The following is a 21091-nucleotide window of genomic DNA, read 5'->3' as shown; positions in this document are numbered from 1 at the left end:
ACAGCGGGATTCGCAGCGAAGGACCTGATAAGAGGCGTGGCCTGGGCGGGGTGAAGGGGCGGGACAGAGAGCTGCAAGCGCCTGGGTTGGTCTGCGGCGCGCACCGCTCCCCCTGGAGGCGAGTCTCTCGGCTGGGAGAGTGTTTCTGCTTTCACCTGAGTGTCGGTGTTGTGTACGAGAGTTTGTGGGTCCGAGGTTGCCATGTTGGGGTCCCTTGGGCAGGAGGCGTTTCCGCCCGAATGCAGAGGGTGCGCCACCCCGACTGTACGCCTGTGGAGTGGACCACACTCAGAGTTTGCGTGTTGCAGCGAGTGCTGGGGGGATGGGGGTCAGCTCTGCCCGCTGAGCTCCCGAGGGGCTCATCTGGAGGGTCGCTTCAGTCAGCCTGTGCTCAAGCAGTCTTATTTGTCCTTCCGCTCCTCCCCGATTCCTTCCCCTCCCCCTCACTCCCGATTCCCAGACTAGAGCGCGCCGGGAGCCCACCCCCTCTTTTGGGCGCGAGGCCCCGCCCCCCACCCCCTTTCCTTCGCCACAAAGTTTATTTGCAACAAAAGGGAGCGAGGAGCAGGCAGCCTAGAGGGAGGAAGCGGGAGCCGGAGCGGCAGCGCGAGGGGAGGCAGGCAGGCCGGCTGGCGGGCGGGCACAGAGCCGAGGAACGGAGCGCTGGGATCCAGCCAGTATCGGGTCGGGCCGCGATGCTCCGGGTCGCACCGGGCGAGGCGGGGGCTAGGCCCGGGAGTCGACTCTGAGGCGGGCGGGGTCGCGCGGGATGGAGCCGATGCGGCCCGCGGGCGCAGAAACTTGAGCCGCAGCAGATAAACCTGTGCTCCGGTCCCTGCACCCTTTCCCCGCTAACCGCCTCGCACTGCGGCTGCGGGACCCAGGCCTTCGGACGCCGGCCGCTGCGCTCCTTTGGGGCGGGGGCGTAGGGGGGGTTGGCCGCGGCTCCCCGAGGCCAGCCCCCCCAGAGTGAGTGCCGCCACTATGGCGGACGGGGCGCCCCGGCCCCAGCTTTATCGCAGCGTCTCGTTCAAGCTGCTGGAGCGCTGGAGCGGCGGGCCAGGGCCGAGGGAGGAGGCAACGGACGCCTCCGGGCTGCGGCGCCGCGCCTCGTGCCGGCCGGTCTCGGACGTCGCGGGCCAGCCCTCCCGGCGCGTGTCCAAGCTGGCGTCTGGGCCCCCGGCCGCCCCCGCGCAGCCGCGCCCGCTCCGTAGCCTCTCGCCGTCGGTGCGCCAGCTCTCCAGGCGCTTCGACGCGCAGCATCTGGACGACAACGCCACTGGGGCCCGAGACGGGGGCGTTTCCCCCGGGGCCGCGGAAGAAGCGGCGGAGGGAGCCGCGCGCGGGCCCTGGCCCAGCGTCACCGAGATGCGCAAGCTCTTTGGTGGCCCTGGATCCAGGCGGCCGAGTGCCGACTCTGAGGCTTCGGGGACGCCCAGCCCCGACGGTGCCGCGTGGGAGCCCACGACCCGGGAACCCCGGCAGCCACCGACGCCACCTCCTCGGACGTGCTTCCCCCTGGCGGGCCTGCGTTCGGCGCGGCCGCTGCCGGGCCCAGTGACCGAGGGGAGGAGGCGGCGGCAGCAGCAGCAGCAGCAGCAGCAACAGGAGCGAGCGCAGCGTCCGGCGGATGGTTTACATTCTTGGCATAGCTTCTCCCAACCGCAGGCCTGGGCCCGGGCCTCCCGCTCCTCCTCCTCCTCCATCGTTTCCTCCTATCCTGTCAGCAGCAGTCGGACTGCCAGCTCCAGCGAGGAGGAAGAGGAGGGCCCGCCGCCGCCGCAGCCCGGGGCGCAGAGTCCGGCCTACCACGGCGGCCACTCCTCAGGTAGTGACGAGGACCAAGACGGTGAGGGCGGCCACTGCTGGGGAGGGAGGCCGGGGCCCAGGCCTAGAAGCTCCCTCTTGGATAAGGACTGTAGGCCGGACAGTTATGGGTTAAATCTGGGCAGCATGGACTTGGCAAGGGGAGCCAGGAGCCCCGATCCCCCAACATCTCCAAGAGCCCCTAGGGAGGAAGGACCCCAGGAGTGGGGTACTGGCTCTCCTCCTTGTGGACCAGGTCCCCAAGAAGGACTTCGGCCCTTGTCAGACACCGTGGGGGGAACTTTCCGCGTGGCCAAGGTGAGCTTTCCCACGTACCTGGCCAGCCCAGCGGGCTCCCGTGGTAGCAGCCGTTATTCCAGCACAGAGACTCTCAAAGAAGAGGACCTGTGGGCTAGCCGGAGCTCTGGGAGCTGGGGCGTGTATCGCTCCCCTAGCTTTGGAGCTGGGGAAGGGCTTCTAAGGCCCCAGGCTCGAACCCGCACCAAGGGACCTGTGGGCACCACGAGAGCGTTGAGGGATGGAGGATTGGAGCTGGACAAGAGCCGGCAACGGAAGTCCTTGTCGAATCCAGATATTGCCTCAGAGACCCTGACACTACTCAGTTTCCTGCGTTCAGACCTTTCAGAGCTGAGGGTCCGAAAGCCTGGTGGGCGACATGAGGACCTTGGGAGCGGCCCTTTAGATGGCAGAGATTCGCCATCAGCAGGTGGCTCTGTGGGGCAACTTGAGCCCATGCCCTCCCCAGCCCCAGCATCATCTGGCACCCGCCCCACACTGAAGGACTTGACGGCCACCCTTCGAAGGGCAAAGTCATTTACCTGCTCTGAGAAGCCCATGGCCCGCCGCCTACTCCGCACCAGTGCCCTGAAGCCCAGCTCATCTGAACTCCTGCTGGCAGGCCCAGGTGCCGAGGAGGATCCACTGCCCCTCGTCGTCCAGGATCAGTATGTTCAAGAGGCCCGTCAGGTTTTTGAGAAGATCCAGCGCATGGGTGCCCAGGAGGATGATGGAAGTGATGTCCTCCCTGGAAGTCCTGACTGGGCAGGAGACGTGATCCGAGGGCAGCGGTCCCAGGAAGAGCTCTCCGGCCCTGAGTCTAGCCTGACAGATGAGGGCATTGGGGCAGACCCTGAGCCTCCTGTTTCAGCATTTTGCAGCCTGGATACCGCAGGGGTGTGGCGACCCCTTTCCTCATCCTCAGCCCAGACCAACCACCATGGTCCTGGGGCTGAAGACAGTCTGGGAGGGTGGGCCCTGGTGTCCTCTGATACCCCTCCCACACCAGGTGCCCTCCGCAGGAGACGCAAAGCCCCGCCTTCAGGCCCTGGTGGGACTGAACTGAGCAATGGGGAGGCGGGTGAGGCCTACCGATCTCTGAGTGACCCAATTCCACAGCGCCACCGGGCTGCCACCTCTGAGGAGCCCTCTGGGTTCTCCGTGGATAGCAACCTCCTGGGCTCGCTGAGCCCCAAGACAGGGCTTCCGGCAGCCCCAGCTGTGGACGAGGGCTTGACCAGCGGCCACAGTGACTGGTCTGTGGGCAGTGAAGAGAGCAAGGGATACCAAGAGGTTATTCAGAGCATTGTTCAGGGCCCTGGTGCCTTAGGGTGTGTGGTTGATGACAGGGTTGCTGGCAAAGCCCCCAAGAAGAAATCTCTGAGTGACCCCAGCCGCCGTGGGGAGCTGGCTGGGCCTGGATTCGAGGGCCCTGGAGGGGAGCCCATCAGAGAGGTCGAGCCCATGCTGCCTCCGTCCAGCAGTGAGCCCATCCTCACAGAGCGGCGGGCAGAACTGGAAGAGCCCAGTCCTGCCAGGGGCCGGGCACAGTCTGAGAGGGCCCTACCTGAGGCCCTGCCTGCTTCCTCCACTGTCCACCGTGACTTCCACCTTGACCCAAAACTGGCTGATGTTCTGTCCCCACGGCTCATCCGCCGTGGTTCCAAGAAGCGCCCAGCTCGGAGCAGTCATCAGGAGCTACCGAGAGAGGAGGGCATTCAGGACCAGGCTGGCAGCCCGTCCCGGGCCCAACCCTCCTCCAAACACGTTCGTCATGCCAGTGTGCCCTCCACCTTCACGCCTATCATGGTGCCTGAGCCACCGACTTCCGTTGGCCCCCCTGTGGCTGTACCAGAGCCCATGGGCTTCCCTGCCCAAGCCCACCCCACGTTGCAGGCACCATCTCTTGAGGACGTCACTAAGCAGTACGTGCTGACCCTCCACTCCAGTGAGGTCCCTGCCCCAGTGCCAGTGGATATGCCCTGCTTGACTCCGACTGCACCGCCCTCTGCCGAGGCCAAGCCCCCTGAGACAGTCCGGGCTCCAGATGAGCCTGCTCCAGCCAGCAAGTGCTGCAGCAAGCCACAAGTGGTGAGTCTTTGTGGGGGGCCTTTGGGGTGGGGACGAAGGAGGGCCAGGGACAGTGACTTATGCAGGAGTCTCTTGAGTGTGCTCACTGGGCAGGTGCCCAGGTCTGAGGGAGATTCTCTGGTTCTGGAAGTGCCCAGGCAGTTTTAAGAGTGTTACTGACACAAGGCTCCTGTCTTCTCAGGCCCCAGAGGCTTCAGGCTTCTGCTGGTACTAATGTCAGAGGTTCTTATCTGCTCTAAGGTATTCTGGGTGATAATTACAAAGGGTTCTAATCAGGTCCTTTAGATGTTTTTCAGGGACTGGTTTTAAAGATTCCTATCTGGTTCTTTGTTATCAATACATAAGGAGATGTGAGGGTGATGGAACTTTCTCAAAAACCTTGCTGCCTTATTGGCCAAACCCCTTGTAGGATGTTTGGCTCAGGGGCCCACAGTTGACACGGGTTTGCCATTACTCATGTGGCTTTCCCATGTCAGATCAAAATCTGGGTCTGAACCTGGGCCTGGGAGAATTGGAGAGGTACAAGGCATTGCTTTATGCAGTAGTGGAGAGGGCTCCATAACGTACATTGGAAGCCCTGGCTATTCTATGTGACTCAATCTCCCCATCTGTAAAATCAGAGGGGTTGTGGACAAGGTGGTGCCTATATCTCCTTCCAGCTGTGCTGTACAGATTTGTGGGGAGTCCATGGGTTGGAATTGGTACACTCTTTGGGCCTGAAATCTGCTAAAGCCTCCTCCAGTTAGAATGGGTACCTCTGAGGGAGGGCAGGGTCAGGGAGGAGCTGCTGAAGTTCAGCAGAGAGGGGCCTTGAGAGAGGTTGGGAGTGGTTCTGGCCCCCACAGGCAGGGCTGCCTCTCTGGGTCAGGATGGGGGCGCTGGTCCCCCATCCTGCCGGCTTGCATCTTCTCCCCACCCCACCCCCTTCCTGGTGACTCTGAGATGCTTCCTCCTTCCCCTGTCAGACCCCAGGCCCCAGGGGACTCGCTCTTGGGGAGAGGCTCTCGGCCTCCACTTCTTCCTTCTGGCTTCAGCTGTCCCTGGAGTTTGGGCTGTGGGTTCAGATGGGTTCTCGGCAGTGTGGTGCCGTGGCATCCCAGCTGGAAGCTAGATTCGAGGCTCTGGATTTGGGGCTTAGAGTGGAGATGGCCTGGGGTTATTTCAGCCGTGGCCTGTGCTCCCACTGTGTTCCCTGCCAGAGTGAGGTGCCTGGAAACCCTAAACCCTGGACTACTTTGGTTACTGCCGGTTCTCAGTGCCCTCACGGCCCCTCTAAACTCTCTCTCTCTTTGTTTCTTTCTGCTGTCTCTAGTTCCCCGGTCCTGGCTCTGGTGTCTCTCACAGAGGCTGCAGAGTCAGTAGGCAGGGAGTGGGGAGAGGGGACATTTTGGACCTGTCCTTCTTTCTGAGAGCCTGGTAGGGCGACTCAGGTGCCCCTAACTCCAGTGCCAGTTGTCTTTGGAATGTGGGGGTGGGGGAGGGTGACAACAAGGGCAGCTCCTGCCAGGGACCCCATCCCCAGGTTCTTTTCCCTTATAATTATCTCCTCTGAGAGTGAGCAGGGGTGAACCAAGGGACTCAGGGAGACGGGGGGGAGGGGGACTGTTCCTAAGAAGAGGCGTTGAGACCCAGAGAGGAGGTGGGAGTTTTTGCAGAATTGGCTCCTGGTCTACTCTCATCACATTGTCTCCGTGTCCCACGTGATCCTCAGGGATCATGTGGGACAGGGATCTCAGCCCTGCCACCCCAGCGGCCCCTAGGGGTTGTGAGGTGGGACATACCTGCCCATAACACAGGTTTCTCCCTGCCCTCAGTGGAGGCTCTCTCCAGCCTCCAAGCCTTTGCTCACTCCAGTCCTCCTATCTGTCCAGGCCCAGCTCACTATCCCCTCTTACCCCTTAGGGGAGAGAACTGGTGAGTCTGTCATTGGAAGAACAGGGTTTGAGCCCTGGCTCCAGATCCTTGTGTGGCCTAGGATCAGTCACATCCCTGCTTTATGCCTCACCTTCCCCTTCTGTAAAATGGGGTTAATGGTCTCTGCCTGGCAGGCTTGTGTACTGTGAGTGGGTGGTGTGATCATGCCCTCCCTGGGGGCAGGAGAGGGAAAAAAACAGGGTCCACTGCCTCAGCTGCTTCTCAGGGAGCAGCCTTGGCCCCTCCTCCCTGCCACCTACTGATTTCTGAGCACAGGGCTGGGCATTCTGGGCCTCAGTATAACCTGGTAGACTTCAGTCAGCTCAGAAGAGATTCACCATCCCCTAATTCCCCACCCACTCATAAAGCCTGGAAGTTCTTCCTTCTGCTAGCCTGAATCCCTCCTGCTGTCTGTCCCTTTCTTTCTGGCTCCAGGAGGATGGGGAGCAGCTGTCCAGCCCTCCTTCTGGCCTTCACGGAGGAGACAGTGTTCCCTTGTTTTGGGCCCAGGGCTCCAGTCGCACTCCCTGGCCTGTGGGTGGAGATGGTGTGGTGTGGGCTCCAGGATAAGAAGGGAAGCGTCTGTCACGCTTTGCTGATGACGCAGAAGCCAGTGTGAGCCCAGCCAGGGGGCCGGCAGGAAAGGCCCCGGGGACAGAGGGGGTCCCTGACCCACCCCTGGGCTGCAGGAAGTCCCTCAAAGTCAGGTCTCTCCCACCCCAAAATCTGTATTTGCACTCTGTGTGGTGCTGCCTCTCTGTTGGGAGCAGGAAGCCTGGTTCCAGACCTGGCTTAGCCTCTGACTTGCCCTGAGATCTGGACAGAGTCATCTTGGGCCTCGGTTTTCCCATCTGTACAGTGGGTGGTCTTTGCCTGGTCATTGAAGCTCTGTAGCAGAGACTCAGCCTGCAGGGTGGTCAAGGGAAACAGGAGGAGTCGGGGTATGGCCGGAAGGGAGAGAAAGGCAGCTCTATGCATCAGCTGTAAGAACCCAGGAGCCCAGGGAATGAGGGATAACTCATGGTCACTTTCCATGAACGGATGTGCTAGAGGGAGGAGGCCCAGTTGTGGAGCCTCCCTGCCCTGCTCCCTCCCACAGCCGTTGTCATTTCCACTTAGACCCACGGTGGCCTGGATGATCAGCGACTCTTCATCCCAAGGCTTCCCATCCTGCCCTAAAGTACAGTCTCATGATCTAACCTTCTGCCCTCAGGTACCTGATACCCGTTTGACAGAAGTGACAACTCTAGTCCAGAAATAGGAAGTGACTTAAGTCTCAGAATCAGATGGATGGACGCAGAGAACTTTAGCATATTGAAATAGCAGTAAGAGTGGCTAACATTTATGAAGTGCTTACTATATGCCAGACACTCTGAATGTTTCATTCTTCAAAAATGAAAGCTGTGGGCTTCCCTGGTGGCACAGTGGTTGAGAGTCCACCTGCCGATGCAGGGGACACGGGTTCGTGCCCCGGTCCAGGAAGATCCCACATGCCGCGGAGCGGCTAGGCCTGTGAGCCATGGCCGCTGAGCCTGCGCGTCCAGAGCCTGTGCTCTGCAATGGGAGAGGCCACAACAGTGAGAGGCCTGTGTACCGCAAAAAAAAAAGAAAGCTGTGAGAATCTCACAAGGCTGAATTCTTAGAACTGCAGACTCAGATTCCCACTGAATCCTAGAATGTCATTGTCTTAGAGGCGAAGAGGCCCGAAGGGTCCCTGTTTCTTGGTGGAATTGGCCTACCATCTGAGTAATGGGGCAGGGGCAGGGGGCATTGGGGGCATCACCTGCACACCCCTGTCTGAACACTTTCATGGTAGTTATTTAATTCACTGGAGCCCATGTTTGCGATGGGAAGAACTTCAAGACTCAGAAAGGAGAATGCTGACTTTAAGGTCCCATAGTATGGCAGGGCACAGCGAGGTCCATGCACCACCCTGACATTGCCCCCGCCCCCTGCCCCCAGCAGACATGGCTCCCATCCCCAGCTTGCCCAGCCAGCTCCCTGCCTTGCAGAGGAACGCCAGGCTGCAGCTCTTTGTCACCTTTCTTCACTCTGTCTCCTTGGCAGGGAACCCACAGGGGTGGGGATTCTCTCCTTTCCCTCCTTGGCTCTTTGCTATGATTTTTCCATGGAAACTGGTTCTGGGAGAGGAGGCGATTAGGACATTTAGAATTATGAGTGGTACCAAATATCTATAATTAAATGTCTTGTCACCCAGCAGGAGGAGGGTGGGAGGGGGAGGACAGGCACAGGGCTGTCCCTTTCCTCTGTTTATTCCCTGTCCCCACCCACTCCTTCCTAAGCGCCCTGGGCTACTGGGGGAGTGTGGCCCAGGAATGGGTTGTCCTCCCCTCACCACAGGGAAGAGTTGGGGGATGGACCAGAGTTGAGTCTGACATTTTCCAGCCCCACATTTCCAGGACCAGCTGGGTTTGGGAGGCTGGGAGGCTGTTGCTAATCCTGTCCCCAGGGGGCTCCCAGTGTAGGAACTTGCCCCTCCTGCTTCCTTCCCGCCCATCTGTGATCTTTCAGGCTACACATGCTGCCCCGCAGTGGGGTGGAGGCATCCCCAGGCTGCCTGGGGAGCCGAAACACTCAAGAGAATTCAGGATCTAGTAGCAGCCTGGAAGGGGCTGTAGGATGTTGAGGGAGTGGCCTGGGGTCTGGCAGGAGAGGCTTCCTGAAGGAGCCTCTGTCTGGAGCTTGGCTTTGAAAACTGGGAGAATTTGAGCATCCAGAGAAGAGAGGGAGGGGTTCTAGGAGGAGGGCATAGCATGGGCAGAGGCTGGTAGGTGGGAAAGAATATGTTAAGTTGTGTGCCCGAAGAGTTTGTTTCAGAGACTTGGGTGAGCCTTGATAAGGCAATGCATTCGTCCATTTAGCAAATACTTACTGAACCCCTAGACACTCAGGCACTCTCCGAGACCCTGGGATACAGCAGCAAGCGAAACAAAGGCCTGACCTCATGGAGCTTCCAGACTAGTGAGGAGACCTATCTGTAAATGGATACATTGTGCTACAGGGAGAGATGGGGGCTGGGGAATAAAAGAAACCAGGATAAGGGACTAGAGAATGACAGGGAGGGGTACTCTGTTAGATTAAGAGATCTGAGAAAGTCTCTCTGAGGACGTGAGTTTGGACCAGAGGCCTGGAGGGAGCAAGACAGGTGGCTATCTGTGAGGTGAAGAGAGGAACAGCAAGTGCAAAGGCCTTGAGGTAGAAGTCAAGAGGACTCTGTGGATGGAGTTAAGTAGGCAATGAGGTCAGAATTAAGGGAGGGTGGAAGTGGGTTGGGGCCAGATGAGGTAGATTTCGTAGACCAATAGGAGGTCTTCCGTGTTTACTTGAGGTGAGTTGGGGCAGGCACTGTTGCAAGGTTCTGAGTAGAGCAGTGACCTAATCTGACTTAGGCTTTCACAAGTCTGCTTGGGCTACTCTGTGGGGGTAGATTGCAGAGGCCGTGGAGCGGGGGGTGGGTGGATCAGGGGGCGGGTGGATCAGGGAGGCTGATCAGGAGGCCACTGGAATAATCTGGACAAGAGATGATGGTGGCTTGGGCTAGGGCAGAGGCAGTAGAGTGGTGGGTTTCTGCTGCAGCCCAGAGGGCTTTGTGAGGGCCTGGACTCCAGCATTCAAGGTGAACAAAGAGCTACTCCAGCTCCTATGCCTGGGCTGTGTGTGATGGGTCACTGAGAGTGAGGAGGGGAGATTGACAAAACCCCCAGGGTAGACTGGAGCTTTACGCTGCACTAGCTGCTCCCTGTAGACCTCTGTTGGTGTTACTCAAAGGCTAGGAGGATGGAGGTTCCCAGGGCCCCAGTGAGGCAAGTGACAGTGCCTTATCCCACTGGTGTCTCCTCCACAGCCACTATGACACCTGTCAGCTGCAGCTTGCACGTTACCTGAGACAGGGAGCTCACACCACCCAAAGGCAGCCCTGTCCCTCCCATCTGGTCCTCTAGCTAGGTGGGCATCCCGGTATACGGATGAAGCAGGCCCAGAGGACAGAGGCTTACCCAAGGCCCTATGTCTCAAGTATGGAATTTGGCCCAAGGTGTCCTGACTCCTAGGCCATACATTGTCCCTGCAGAGTTCCCACTGAGCAGAGTTGGCAGGGATGCTGGTAATAGGGCGGGGGAAGGGGGAGCCTATGTTTCCCAGAAAGGCTCACAGCTCTGGCGTACTTATTGGGAAATGTGCCCAGGCAGCCTGGCGCCTTGCTGGCAGGCCCTGAAATGGGGGCCCTGGGTCCCTTGGGAAGCAGGAGCTTATTAGAGACATGCCCCCCCCCCATGGGAGTTGATACTTCATGCAACTCCCCCGCCATTACCCACCCCCAGGCCTCTGAGGCATTCCAGGGGTGGACAGAGGCAGAGGAAGACTGCCAGGCTGCCACGCTCTGAGCTGTGAGTGGGACCCAGCCCATGACATGCAGGGGCCTAGGGCCCCAGCCAGGATATCTGAGCCCCGCTGCAGTAGCTATGGGGCTCACAAGGGATGACTTGGTATGACACATGGAGGTCTGCACTAGGGGTCAGGAGATGTCGGTTCCAGCCTTAGCCTCACCATTTTCCTGCTGTGTGGCCTTAAGTAAGACCCTTCCCCTCTCAGAGCCATGGATTCCTCCATGTTCTTGGGCACCAGGAAAAACCTCCTCTCCTGCTAGGAGAGGCAACAGCTGTCCTTAGTAGGATCCCAACTTGTAGACTGAAGTGCCGGTGTGGGGCTCACAGCCCCCTTAGGCCACTGAGGAGACTGAGGCTCAGAGTGGGGCTGGGACTCACCCAGGCCTGGCCCCCAGGGCCCTTTTCCCTACGACCAGCTGCTGCTCTGCACCCCTCCACACACATAGAGGGGGGCCTCTCGCCGCACTTGTGAGCTGTGGGGCTCACTCTGGAGCCTGTGCACAGAAGTGTTGATGCTGCCGCTGCTGGGATGTTAACACTTCCTCCAGGGCTTGGGGAAGTCAGGGCTCTGAGACACTCCCTGGGCAGGGAGACAGGGAGAGGGGAGTCTCCAGAGGTACCTGAGGTGGGAGGCACACAAGCTAATACCAGGGTCTAGGCTGGCAGATAGGTGGTGTATTAGTTTCCTATTGCTGCTGTAGCAAATTGTAATGCTTAGTGACTTAATACAAATGTCACCTTACAGTGCTGGAGGTCAGAAAAAATGGGTTTCACTGGGATAAAATTAAGGTGTTAGCAGGGCTGCGTTCCTTCTGGAGGTTTTAGGGGAAAACCCGTTTCCTTGCCTTTTCCAGGTCCGGTGGCTGCCAGCACTTCTTGGCCCCTGGCCCCTTCCTCCATTCTCAAAGCCGGCAGTATAGCATCTTCAGATCTCTCTCTCACTCTAAACCAAACCTCCTGCCTCCCTTTTATAAGGACCCTTGTGATTACTCTAGGCCCACTTGAATCATCCAGGATAATCTTCCCATCTCAAAATCTTTACTCACATCTGCAAAGTCCTTTTTGCCACGTAGGATAACATATTCACAGGTGTATTAGGATGTGGACGTCTTTGGGGGCCATTATTCTGCCTGTGACAGGTGAGCAGAGGCGTCGGGCTGTCGGCTCCTGGAAGCCAGAGCCCAGGGTAGATGCTGGCACAGGGTAGAGCTGGTGGACGCAGGCCCACTGCTTTTATCCTGCATTCATTTCTTTCCCTGATCATTTGTCATTTTTTCATTCATTCAGCAATTGTTGAGCCCCTTGATGGGCAGTAAGGACACACAGGGAAAGCTTGGACATCATCCCTGCTTGTCAGGAGTTCTCAGCAAGGGTCTTAGCCCTCTGATGTGGGTGGGGTCCAGAGGGTGGCCGAGCCCTGCTCTGGTGGGAGAGGAACAGAAGAGCCAATGGGTCCCCTGTGGATGGGCTTGGCTTCTAGGGTGGCTGGCTAAAAATTGGGATAAAGCAGCTCCCAAGAAGAGCAGTTGGCAGGAGAGTTTAGAGCCAGGGCAAAGAGAAAAGAGGGGGATCTAGGATGGGGGTGGGAATCACATCTCTGCTGGGCTGGCCCGGGCTGACTCGGGGCAGATGGCGAGGAACTCCCTATTCCCATGTGCTGGGAGCTCCATGTTGGGGATCGGCGACCCTGGTGCTGGGTTGGACCAGAGGGCCTGTCAGGTCCCTTCACGCCCTGAGGGGCCGAGGTGCTGCCCAGGAAGTGGCACCTGAAGGATGGCGCGTGGAGGGTAAGGAGCATGGTCCGCGTCCCTTCTCTTCTCAGGCTGGCTTTGAGACCCAGGGCAACCATTTACGGACCCCTCTGAATCCATAAAATGGGTGCATTACCCCTTTACTCCGCCAAGGATTACTATCAAGATTAAATGAAATAATGCCAAGAGGGTTTCCTCAAGAAATGTTAGTTCCTCCCCCATGACTAAGATGCTAAGATGTGGGCTCCCCTGGTGGCGCAGTGGTTGGGGGTGCGCCTGCTGATGCAGGGGACGCGGGTTCGTGCCCCGGTCCGGGAGGATCCCACGTGCCTGGGAGCGGCTGGGCCCCGTGAACCATGGCCGCTGAGCCTGCGTGTCCGGAGCCTGTGCTCCGCAACGGGAGAGGCCACAACAGTGAGAGGCCCGCGTACCGCCAAAAAAAAAAAAAAAAAAAAAAAAGGATGCTAAGATGTTAGGATTCTAAGAGAAATTGATTCCAAGTTGCTCAGATTCTCATTATCTCTTTCCAGCCATGAAGCAGGACAAAGCTCTGGACAGGAGGGCTGGTGGGGTCCTGGCTACGTCTGTAGGGTTAGTGACCCAGCAGCCTGGGCCTTTGGAGGTGGGCGGAGGGAGAGGGACTGGGCAGTGAAGTGGAGCCAAATGCCCACTGACCTTGTTCCTCTCTCCAGCTCCCCCTCCCATTTTGTTACCACCAGCCCCATCCTGCGAGCAGAGCAGAGTCAAAGCCCCAGACCCACTGGAACCAGCCTGTGAAGTGGGTCTCAGTCCCCTCTGCTTACCATTCTGGGCTGAGAGCCCCTCTAAGGCAGGGAGTCTGCGGTCTGTGTGCCCTGGGCTTTGGGGTCAGACTGATAAGGGTTGACCTCTCTGACCTGACTGACTCACAGCTGGGTGGTATCTGACAAGTCATTGCATCTCAGCTCTGAGCTTCAGTTTCCTGCTCTGCAAAGTGAGGATGATACGGAGTTACCGTGAGGGCCGAAGAGAATACTTACGGAACCCTCAGCCCATGACCCCAGGTCTGGAAGCTCTCAGAATTGTGGCCACTTTAAAGTGTGCGCTTTTGAGATTACCAGTTCAGATGTAGAATCTCGTGGCTTCAAGATGAAGGAGTCTGAGTTTTTTTCCAGAAGGCTTCCTCTTAACTTGATTTTGTTCATTCACTTGAGATTATTACTTCTTGGTTCTGAGATTCTGGGGCTGGGGAGAGGCGGGGCAGGTCCTGGGCCAATGGGAGGGCAGTTGGGGGACTGTGATGGTGGGGGCCAGGCGGAGGGAGCAAGCACCAGGTTGGTGTCTGTTTCCTGTTTATTGGTTCCCAGGGGGTGAGCAGGCCCTGCTCCCGAGCAGCATGGAGCAGAGGGAGGGAGGACTGGGGTCCTGGCTGCCAGCCAGCCCCATAGCCTGGCCTCCTGGGACTGCTGAGACCCCTCCCCCAAGCCCCCTTGGACAAACATCCAGTCCTTTCCCAGGACAGGGCATTGGAGGTCAAGGAGCAGATGTGTGAAGGGAAGGGGCAGAAGGATGGGAAGGGACCCCCCTCCCCCCCAAAAAATCCTACTGGCTCCATCTTTCTTGGCTGCCTGTGTCATTGAAGTCTTGCTCCTGGTTCCTCACTGCCCACCTCTGTCTCTCCTTGTCTCCCTGGGGTGGGTCCTGGTGGTGAGACGTCCAACTTCTTGGCAGGCCAGGAGGCAGGAGAAGAAAGAAGAGGGGCAGGGCCTTGAATGCCGGGATGGTCCACCCGAAAAGACCCTTAGAAACCAGTGTGTCTTCTAACCACCCCTCACCCCTTCATTATTCAGAGGGGAAATGAAGGCCCAGGGAGGGAAGAGGTCTAGCCTGAGGCCACGCAGTAGTGGACCAGGCCCAGCAATCTGCCCGTGCACCTCAGAGCCGGGTTTAAGGGGCCACTGGGAGTTCTTGAGAGGGGAGGGGACATGGGTCACTCGGCATTTTAGAGAATTGAGCTGAGCCAGCCAGGAAAGAGAAGCCTCGTTGTATGTCTGGGGCCAAGAGGACAGGAGGTCTCTTGTTGGACCAGACAACACGGGGAGGGGCTGTGTGTACAGCAGCCAGGTTAAACTGGCTCAAGTCCTAGTTAAACTGCCGAGGCTTTGTGCTGTGGGCGGTGGGGAGCCGTGGAAGATAAAGAGCTGAGGAGGAACAGTGCGCGGTGGGCACATGAAAAAGCATTCTCTGGTCAGGGGGGATGATTGGACTGGAGGGAGCAGGGAGAGAAGAAGCCTGAGCTCAGGGGAGCCACGTGATGGAGGGATGGAGGGAAAAGAACTTCCTAGGGAGATAATTTGTAGGTAAAATTTAGGCTCAGAGGCCCTATTCAAAACGGGGCTAGGGGGAGTAGGGCTGACCTCTCTTATTGGAGTTAGAGAATGAGGCAGTGGACAAGATGCAGGGTCATCCCCCTGCCTCCGAGCAGAACTTTCCTCTGCATTTCTGGAAGGATGAGGGACCTCTGAGCCAGCTCAGAACCCTGCCTCTGTGCCCCATATGCTTTTTGTCTAACTTCCATTTCCTTCTGCTCCAGCGGAAGTGCCCTGCTTCTCAGTGGGGTCAGGGGTCACCAGAGAACAGCAGAGCTCCAGGCTGCACCCCCAATCCAGCCCTTCTGGGACCAGCCTGGGTAGGGAGCATGTGGGAGAGAGAAGGAGCAGGCCCATGCTGCCTGGCTGGCTATGACCCAAGGCATGGCACTTGGCCTCAGTTTCCACATCTGTACAGTGGGAGTCCCAGATGTGGCAGAGCCCAGGAGAGCTCTGGATTCTGCAGGTTCTCAGGAATTGGGGGAAGAGCGGTAGGTGGACAGGCAGGCAGCCTTGCTAGCAGTGCTCAGAGTAGTTTGTAATTGAACACAAAGTATCCTCATAATATTTGTACCATAGACCCCAAGACAAGTGCTGTTGTGTGGCCCTGCAATCTTGGAGGCCTTCCTGGAGGAGAGTAGGGCAGAGGCTGTAGGGAGAGGAGTGATTCAGATTTGGGGCCTGCTCCTGAGCTTTGGTTTTCTCGTCAGAGGCCTAAGTATCCTTCTAGCTTCTTGCTGCTTCTGGGCCCTCCTCTCCCCTCCTGCCTGGACCAGAGCTTCCAGGCTTCTCCCCAAGGCCAGCGGGGGCGTTGCCTGGGGCGGGTGAGGAATTTCCGAGGGAACAGCTAAATTCAGCCCCGGCTAAAAATAGTCCTGGGCCTGGCCTGGCCCAGCGGTTGGAAGAGGAGGAGGGCAGGAGGGCAGGGTGATCTGTTCCTCTGCCTGCCCCACCTCGTCACCTGGACCCTGGGCCTGGGCTGGGAGGGCCTCCTCTCTCCTCCACCTCTTTCCTCTACTCATAGCAGACCTTTCCATCACTGGGGGCGCCTTGCTTTCTTTTCTCCTCCTTCCTCTGTTGTTCACCCTGTCCTCCTCCCTGTCTTGCTCCTTCTGTCTCTTGTCTCCTCTGACCCCCTGTATCTTTCGGCCTCCTACAGAGGCAGACGGAGGCCCCTGGCCAGAACCAGGCCTCAGGAAGAGGGCCCTGTATAGGGCGGTGTCTCCTCGGCATCCTCGCCTGAGTGTCAGGACCCCTCCGCTACGCAGGACTCAACATCTATTTCAGCTCCTCTCTGCTTGTGGAGGTGGACAGATCTCAAGAAGTCTGGGGTGTGGGGATGTGGGTGTGGCCTGCAGCTAACCCTGTGACCCAGTGCTTGGTTCTGGTCAGGTGACGTCACCTGTGCCAAGCCCTCTTGTTCCTGGCACACGGGCAGTGGCCCTGGGGAGTTCCCAGGCTACTCTGAGCTCTTCCCACCACCCGGGCCCAGCCCTTTGCGGGCTCTGCCCTGGGCAATCACAGGCCCGAGCAACCAGGCAGATGAGCAAAGGGTACTTTCCAAGCCAGTAGCAATTGAGGGCGGGGGTGGGACCTAGACACTGAGGCCCAGAGAGGGTGAGGTGCCAAGCTCAGACAACTGAGCTCAGGAGTGAGGTGGTATTGGAACCGAGGCCGGCCTCCCTCCAGGGTTGCAGGAGAGAACCTTGTCCAATGCAGAGAGAACAGGGAGGGAGCTGATGGAAAGTCCACAGCACCTGCGTGAATATAGCGCAGCGGGTGGAGAGTCACCAGTCACGGTAGCAAAGCTTGTAAAGCCCTTCCTGTGTGCCTGGCATTAGTCTGAGCCCTATGCACATGTTCACTCATTTAATCCTTGCAACCAGCCTTGGGGAGGGACTGTTTCCCTGTTTCACAGATGAGGAACCTGAGGCACAGCATGGTGAAGTAGTTTGCACAGGTTAGGAAAGGTAACCAAGAGTTGGAATCCAAGTCCAGACAGTCTGGTTCCAGAATCCATGAATGTTACTCAGGCTCCTGGATTTCAGGACTGCTGGGGTGAGGGGTGGTGCCATCACCAAGGTGGGCACGTAGGAGGAGAGAGTGGACATGGGGAGCCCGCAGGATTCACAGTCCACAGTCCTAGTCCCTGGAACTAGCACATAGTAGTTGCTTAGTAAATATTAGTTGAGTGGCTCAGGTGAATAGGATGTGCCCTTGGGGAGTGAGAGTAGGTGATGAGCAGACAGAGGGAATGTTTCCTCCCGTTGTGGACCCAGGGACCTTTCTCTTGGTGCTGGAGAGCTGCTGAGGTAGGTGCTGGGCTCTCGGCCGGTGGAGAAAGCTCTGGCCCAGGAGGTTGGAAGGGTGCTGAGCTGAGCCACGGGCAGGAAAAGGAGGGCTGGAGGCGGGGGTGCAGGCCAGGCAGTGCTGGCGCAGTCCCGCCTGCAGTATCTGGAAAGCAGATCTCTTGGGCCATGGCCGGCGTGACTCAAATGGAGACAAAAAATCCTTCCATATTTGGACAAAGAGCCCAGAGAGGCCCGGACCCACAGCCAGCCCAGACTGCCTCCCCCATCCCCGGCCTCCTGCCCTGTCTCCTTCTGGGCCCCTAGCCCTGAGCCCTGTTGCACGAGCTTAATTCTTGGTCGTCAGGCAGCACTGTGGCCCCCTCCCCTCAGTCATCAGGTCACCTTCTGTGTGGCCAGACCTGGGCCGTGGGCGCCGAGGAAGAAACAGCCAGTGTTGGTCTCTGAGCTCCAGCTGGAGATGTACAGGAGCCCTGGCAGAGCCTGCAGACTGGAGGAGGGACACAGCAAAACCAACAATTCCCATGCTGTGGGGCAGGTTGACTGTAGACTCCCATACACCCGAACAAGAGCAATGCCTGAGGTCCACGACAGGTAGGCGTGCGCACACACACACACACACACACACACACACACACACACACGCTCCCCAGCAGACTTCTGTACTGACAAAGACATCTGGGCAGATAATCAAAAGTGAGGACCTAGCCTGAGAACCCCCTCATACCTGGCCTGGAGCGAGGTTTAATGACAGTGAAGTGGCAGTAGATATGGGCGGCCAGATGTCAACAGGTGATATAAGTGGCGTTATCCATCTGGGGAGATGTGAACAGAGCAGTTCCCCGCTGCTGAAACCCCCGCGTGTCCAACATGGGGCTGGGCTGGGCAGCGGACACCAGAACCAGGTGACGGGGGAGAGGGCCTCAGCCTGCTTTCTGCCTGGAGCAGGACCTCACTGCCAGGGGGAAGCCTGGCAATTTGTCTGAGGACCGGGGTGCTCATTGTCGCTGGTGGAATAACTGAGCTGACTGCACAGCTGCCTCTAGCTTTTATAGTTAGCCCTGGGTAATTAACTCTGGGATCAGCCTGGTAATGCATTTGGAGAGCTCAGGGTAACCTGTAAAATTCAATTCCACTGCCATCCGCTAGTGCCTGTACGTGCAGGGTGAGCACATGGGCTATAGGAGAAACAGGAAGGGGTTCCTGCCCTAGGAAGCCCCATCTGAGAACTGAGAATCAGAAGGAGGGTGAGGGAGGCTAATGTGGGGCAGTGGCTAGAGCCTTGGAGAACGAGCAAGGCCCTGGCAGACAGAAATGGGGCCAAGGGCCTTCAGGCAGAAAGAACCAGGAAGGCAGAGGCCTATGATGGAAAAGCTCTGGTGCGTCTAGGTTACCATGAAAGCTCCCTGGTTCTGAAGAAGTTGGGTGGTTCCTGGGGAGTCTGGAAGGCCAGCACTGAAAGTCTGGATTTGATCCCAGGGCAGTAATTTCCAAGCTTTTAAAAATAGTAGAACCCTTTCTTGTAGAGGAATCTTGACATTGAGCTATAAACTAGGTCAACTTGGAACCTCGTTGATTTAAGTGAAGGTGGGGGAGCGTGTCTGCCCCCTTGACCACATCTCCCCACCATGTACTTCCATGAAGCCACCTGAGACTCAGGCAGAGAATTTCTGTTTGGGGCAGAGGGGCTCTGGTGGAGGGTTTAGAGCTGGATAAGCCTCTCCCTTCAGTTTCTCTGCAGGCTCAGAAGTTCAGCCAAAAAAGAAAAAAAAAGAAGTTCAGCCCAGCCAGCCTCCCTGGGCAGGGACAGACTCTGTTGGGGACCAGGTCTCCAGAGGGAGCCAGGCTGATGGAGCACCCTACCTTGGGGCTCCTATGAGCAAGCAGTGTCCCCACCAGGGGCCTCCAGCGCTGGGCTGGGCCCCACGTGACTAGGAGGATGACCTGTCAGAATGGTGGGAAGACCCTGATTGCCAAGTGCTGCTGCCTGGGCAAGTGCAGGCCCGTTGTGGAAGGTAGGAGCTAGTAGCCAGGCATGCTCCCAGAGGGCATGCTGTCCGGCGCAGCTCACTCAGTCACCTGGAGACAGGTGGAGGCAAATTCTCTAGAGGTCCAGAAGACCCACTGGCTCCTCTGGGGTGAGGCAATTTAGGTTAGAATCAGGAAGATTTGCCCAGAATTGAGAGTGAGTAAAAGGAAGTGTGAACAGGCGTTGGCAGGAGAAAGCCTGAGCTCTGAGCCTGGTAAGTCCAAGGCCTCAGGAACCAGGCTTTGCCCACCTTGGGCACTAGCCTAACCTGACCCACCACGCAGCCTACGCTCCCTCTTCTTTGGCCACCAAAAACATGGGATGATGGGGATATATGTATATGTATAGCTGATTCACTTTGTTATAAAGCAGAAACTAACACACCATTTGTAAAGCGATTATGCTCCAATAAAGATGTTTAAAAAAGTGGGATGAGTAGGAAGTTGCCGAGCATAAAGATAATGGAGGGTGCACCTGGCAGAGACCAGCAACGTGCCAAAGCCTAGGGTGTAAGAGAGTGTGATGGGGGCTTCCCTGAGGCCACAACAGTGAGAGGCCCGCATACCGCAAAAAAAAAAAAAAAAAAAAAAAAAAGAGTATGATGGGTTGGAGGAACTACTGTGGCCAGAGCACGATGCAGCCAGAGTATGATACAGGTGGGGAAATTTGATACTGGTGGGTCGGCAAGGGCCAGGTCACCCGGGGTGTCGGGGTCAGCCTGAGTGCTTGCACTTGATCCTGTATCCAGCTGTGTCGGTGTAATGATTAGAACAGATTGGACCCAGGTGGCTGAGGTTCAAATCCTGCTCTTCCTCTTAGCTGTGTGACCATGAGCAAGTACTTAGTCCTTCTGTGGCTCAGTTTATGCACCTGTAAAATGGGGATAATTGTGATGGCACCTATTATAGGGTTTTGGTGAGAATCAAACATGATAATGCCTCTGGTAGCTGGGCTGGACCACTGACCAGTGGGGATCAGTGGGAAATCATACAGCATGTTGGAAGTAGAAGGGAGGGTGGTGGCCTGGCCTGGCTGAGGTGGGGTCCCAGGGGTGGAGAGAGTGGATGGAATTACCAAGAATAGCCTAGATAGTCATCTTTGTGGGAGGAGGGATAAGCTGAGTTTCCCAGGGGAGGCTCAAAATTCTCCCCGCCCCACCAGGCAACTGCCCTAGGAACAGAGCTAAGGGGATACACAGATATGGGGTGGGATCCTGTGGGCTTGGGGCTCTGCTGGATTCTCACTGGCAGAAATCCTCACCCTGCTGTAAAGCTGCCTGTTGCCCACCTCACTTTACAGATGGTATCTGTGGCCCAGAGAGGAGCAGGATTGCCAGGGTTGCCCAGCAAGTTCTAGCCTCTGGGCCTTCATCCAGGCTGGGGACTCATGTCCACACTCTGGTTGAGTCAAAGCCCAGCCCTGAGGTCGCTCAACCTAAGGAGTGGGTGGGTGGGGAGGTGGCCTGTGAAGGAGGACTTTAGCAATTCTCTGCAGAAAGGACTGGAGTGCCGAGCCCTTCTATGACTGCAGGGTGGGCAGGGAGAGCGTCTTGGAGGAGCTCACAGATGGGACTGGAATTGTCCAAGAGGAGACCAGTTAGAATGGAGAGAGAAAGCAGAAACAAAGGCTTTAAACTCAGTGTTCCAGAGCAGCCCCCATTCTTCCATTCGGTCTTCATTCACCCAGAGCCCCTCAGGACTCAGTCCTGTATATAGGCAGGAACACAGGGCAGTGTGCAGACACATAAACAGATAGGGATCCCAGGGGTGATCAGGGCTGGGACAGAGATGCGCGGTGGCCGGGGGAGCCCAGAGGGTTCCTACCCAGGAGGGGGCATAAAGAAGGGATGGTTCATGAGGAAGAGGCTGCAGCAAAGCCTTTGATGGGAGAGAAGGAGGATGAGGGCTGCAAAGGCTGTTCAAAGCTGAGATGTGAGCCTGGAGCAAGCTTAAAGGCCAGACTGTGAGGTGAAGTTTTTAAAAAATTCAGTCTATATATATAAAATTTTGAATAGATAATTTATTCACATGGTTAGGAAAAATTAGAACGGGTAAAAAGTCTCCTTCCCGCCAGTAGCCACCCTGCCGTACCTCGGGACACTCGGTTATTAGTTCTTGTGAATCCTTTTATGTGCAAACAC

General features: G+C 57.5%; 1 protein-coding gene across 1 annotated transcript in view; it reads left to right on the top strand.

Annotated features, from left to right (window-relative positions):
• Nucleotides 1-984: 984 nt before the first annotated feature.
• Nucleotides 985-21091, top strand: part of ARHGEF17 (Rho guanine nucleotide exchange factor 17) — a 56149-nt gene continuing 36042 nt past the window's right edge. The window contains exon 1 of the mRNA XM_065882268.1: nt 985-4194. Within this exon, the coding sequence (XP_065738340.1) occupies nt 985-4194 (3210 nt within the window). The remainder of the gene's footprint in view (nt 4195-21091) is intronic.

The sequence above is a fragment of the Phocoena phocoena genome, chromosome 8 (genome assembly GCF_963924675.1).
Source record: "Phocoena phocoena chromosome 8, mPhoPho1.1, whole genome shotgun sequence".
NCBI lineage: Eukaryota > Metazoa > Chordata > Mammalia > Artiodactyla > Phocoenidae > Phocoena > Phocoena phocoena.
This window is presented reverse-complemented; position numbering and strand designations above follow the sequence as displayed.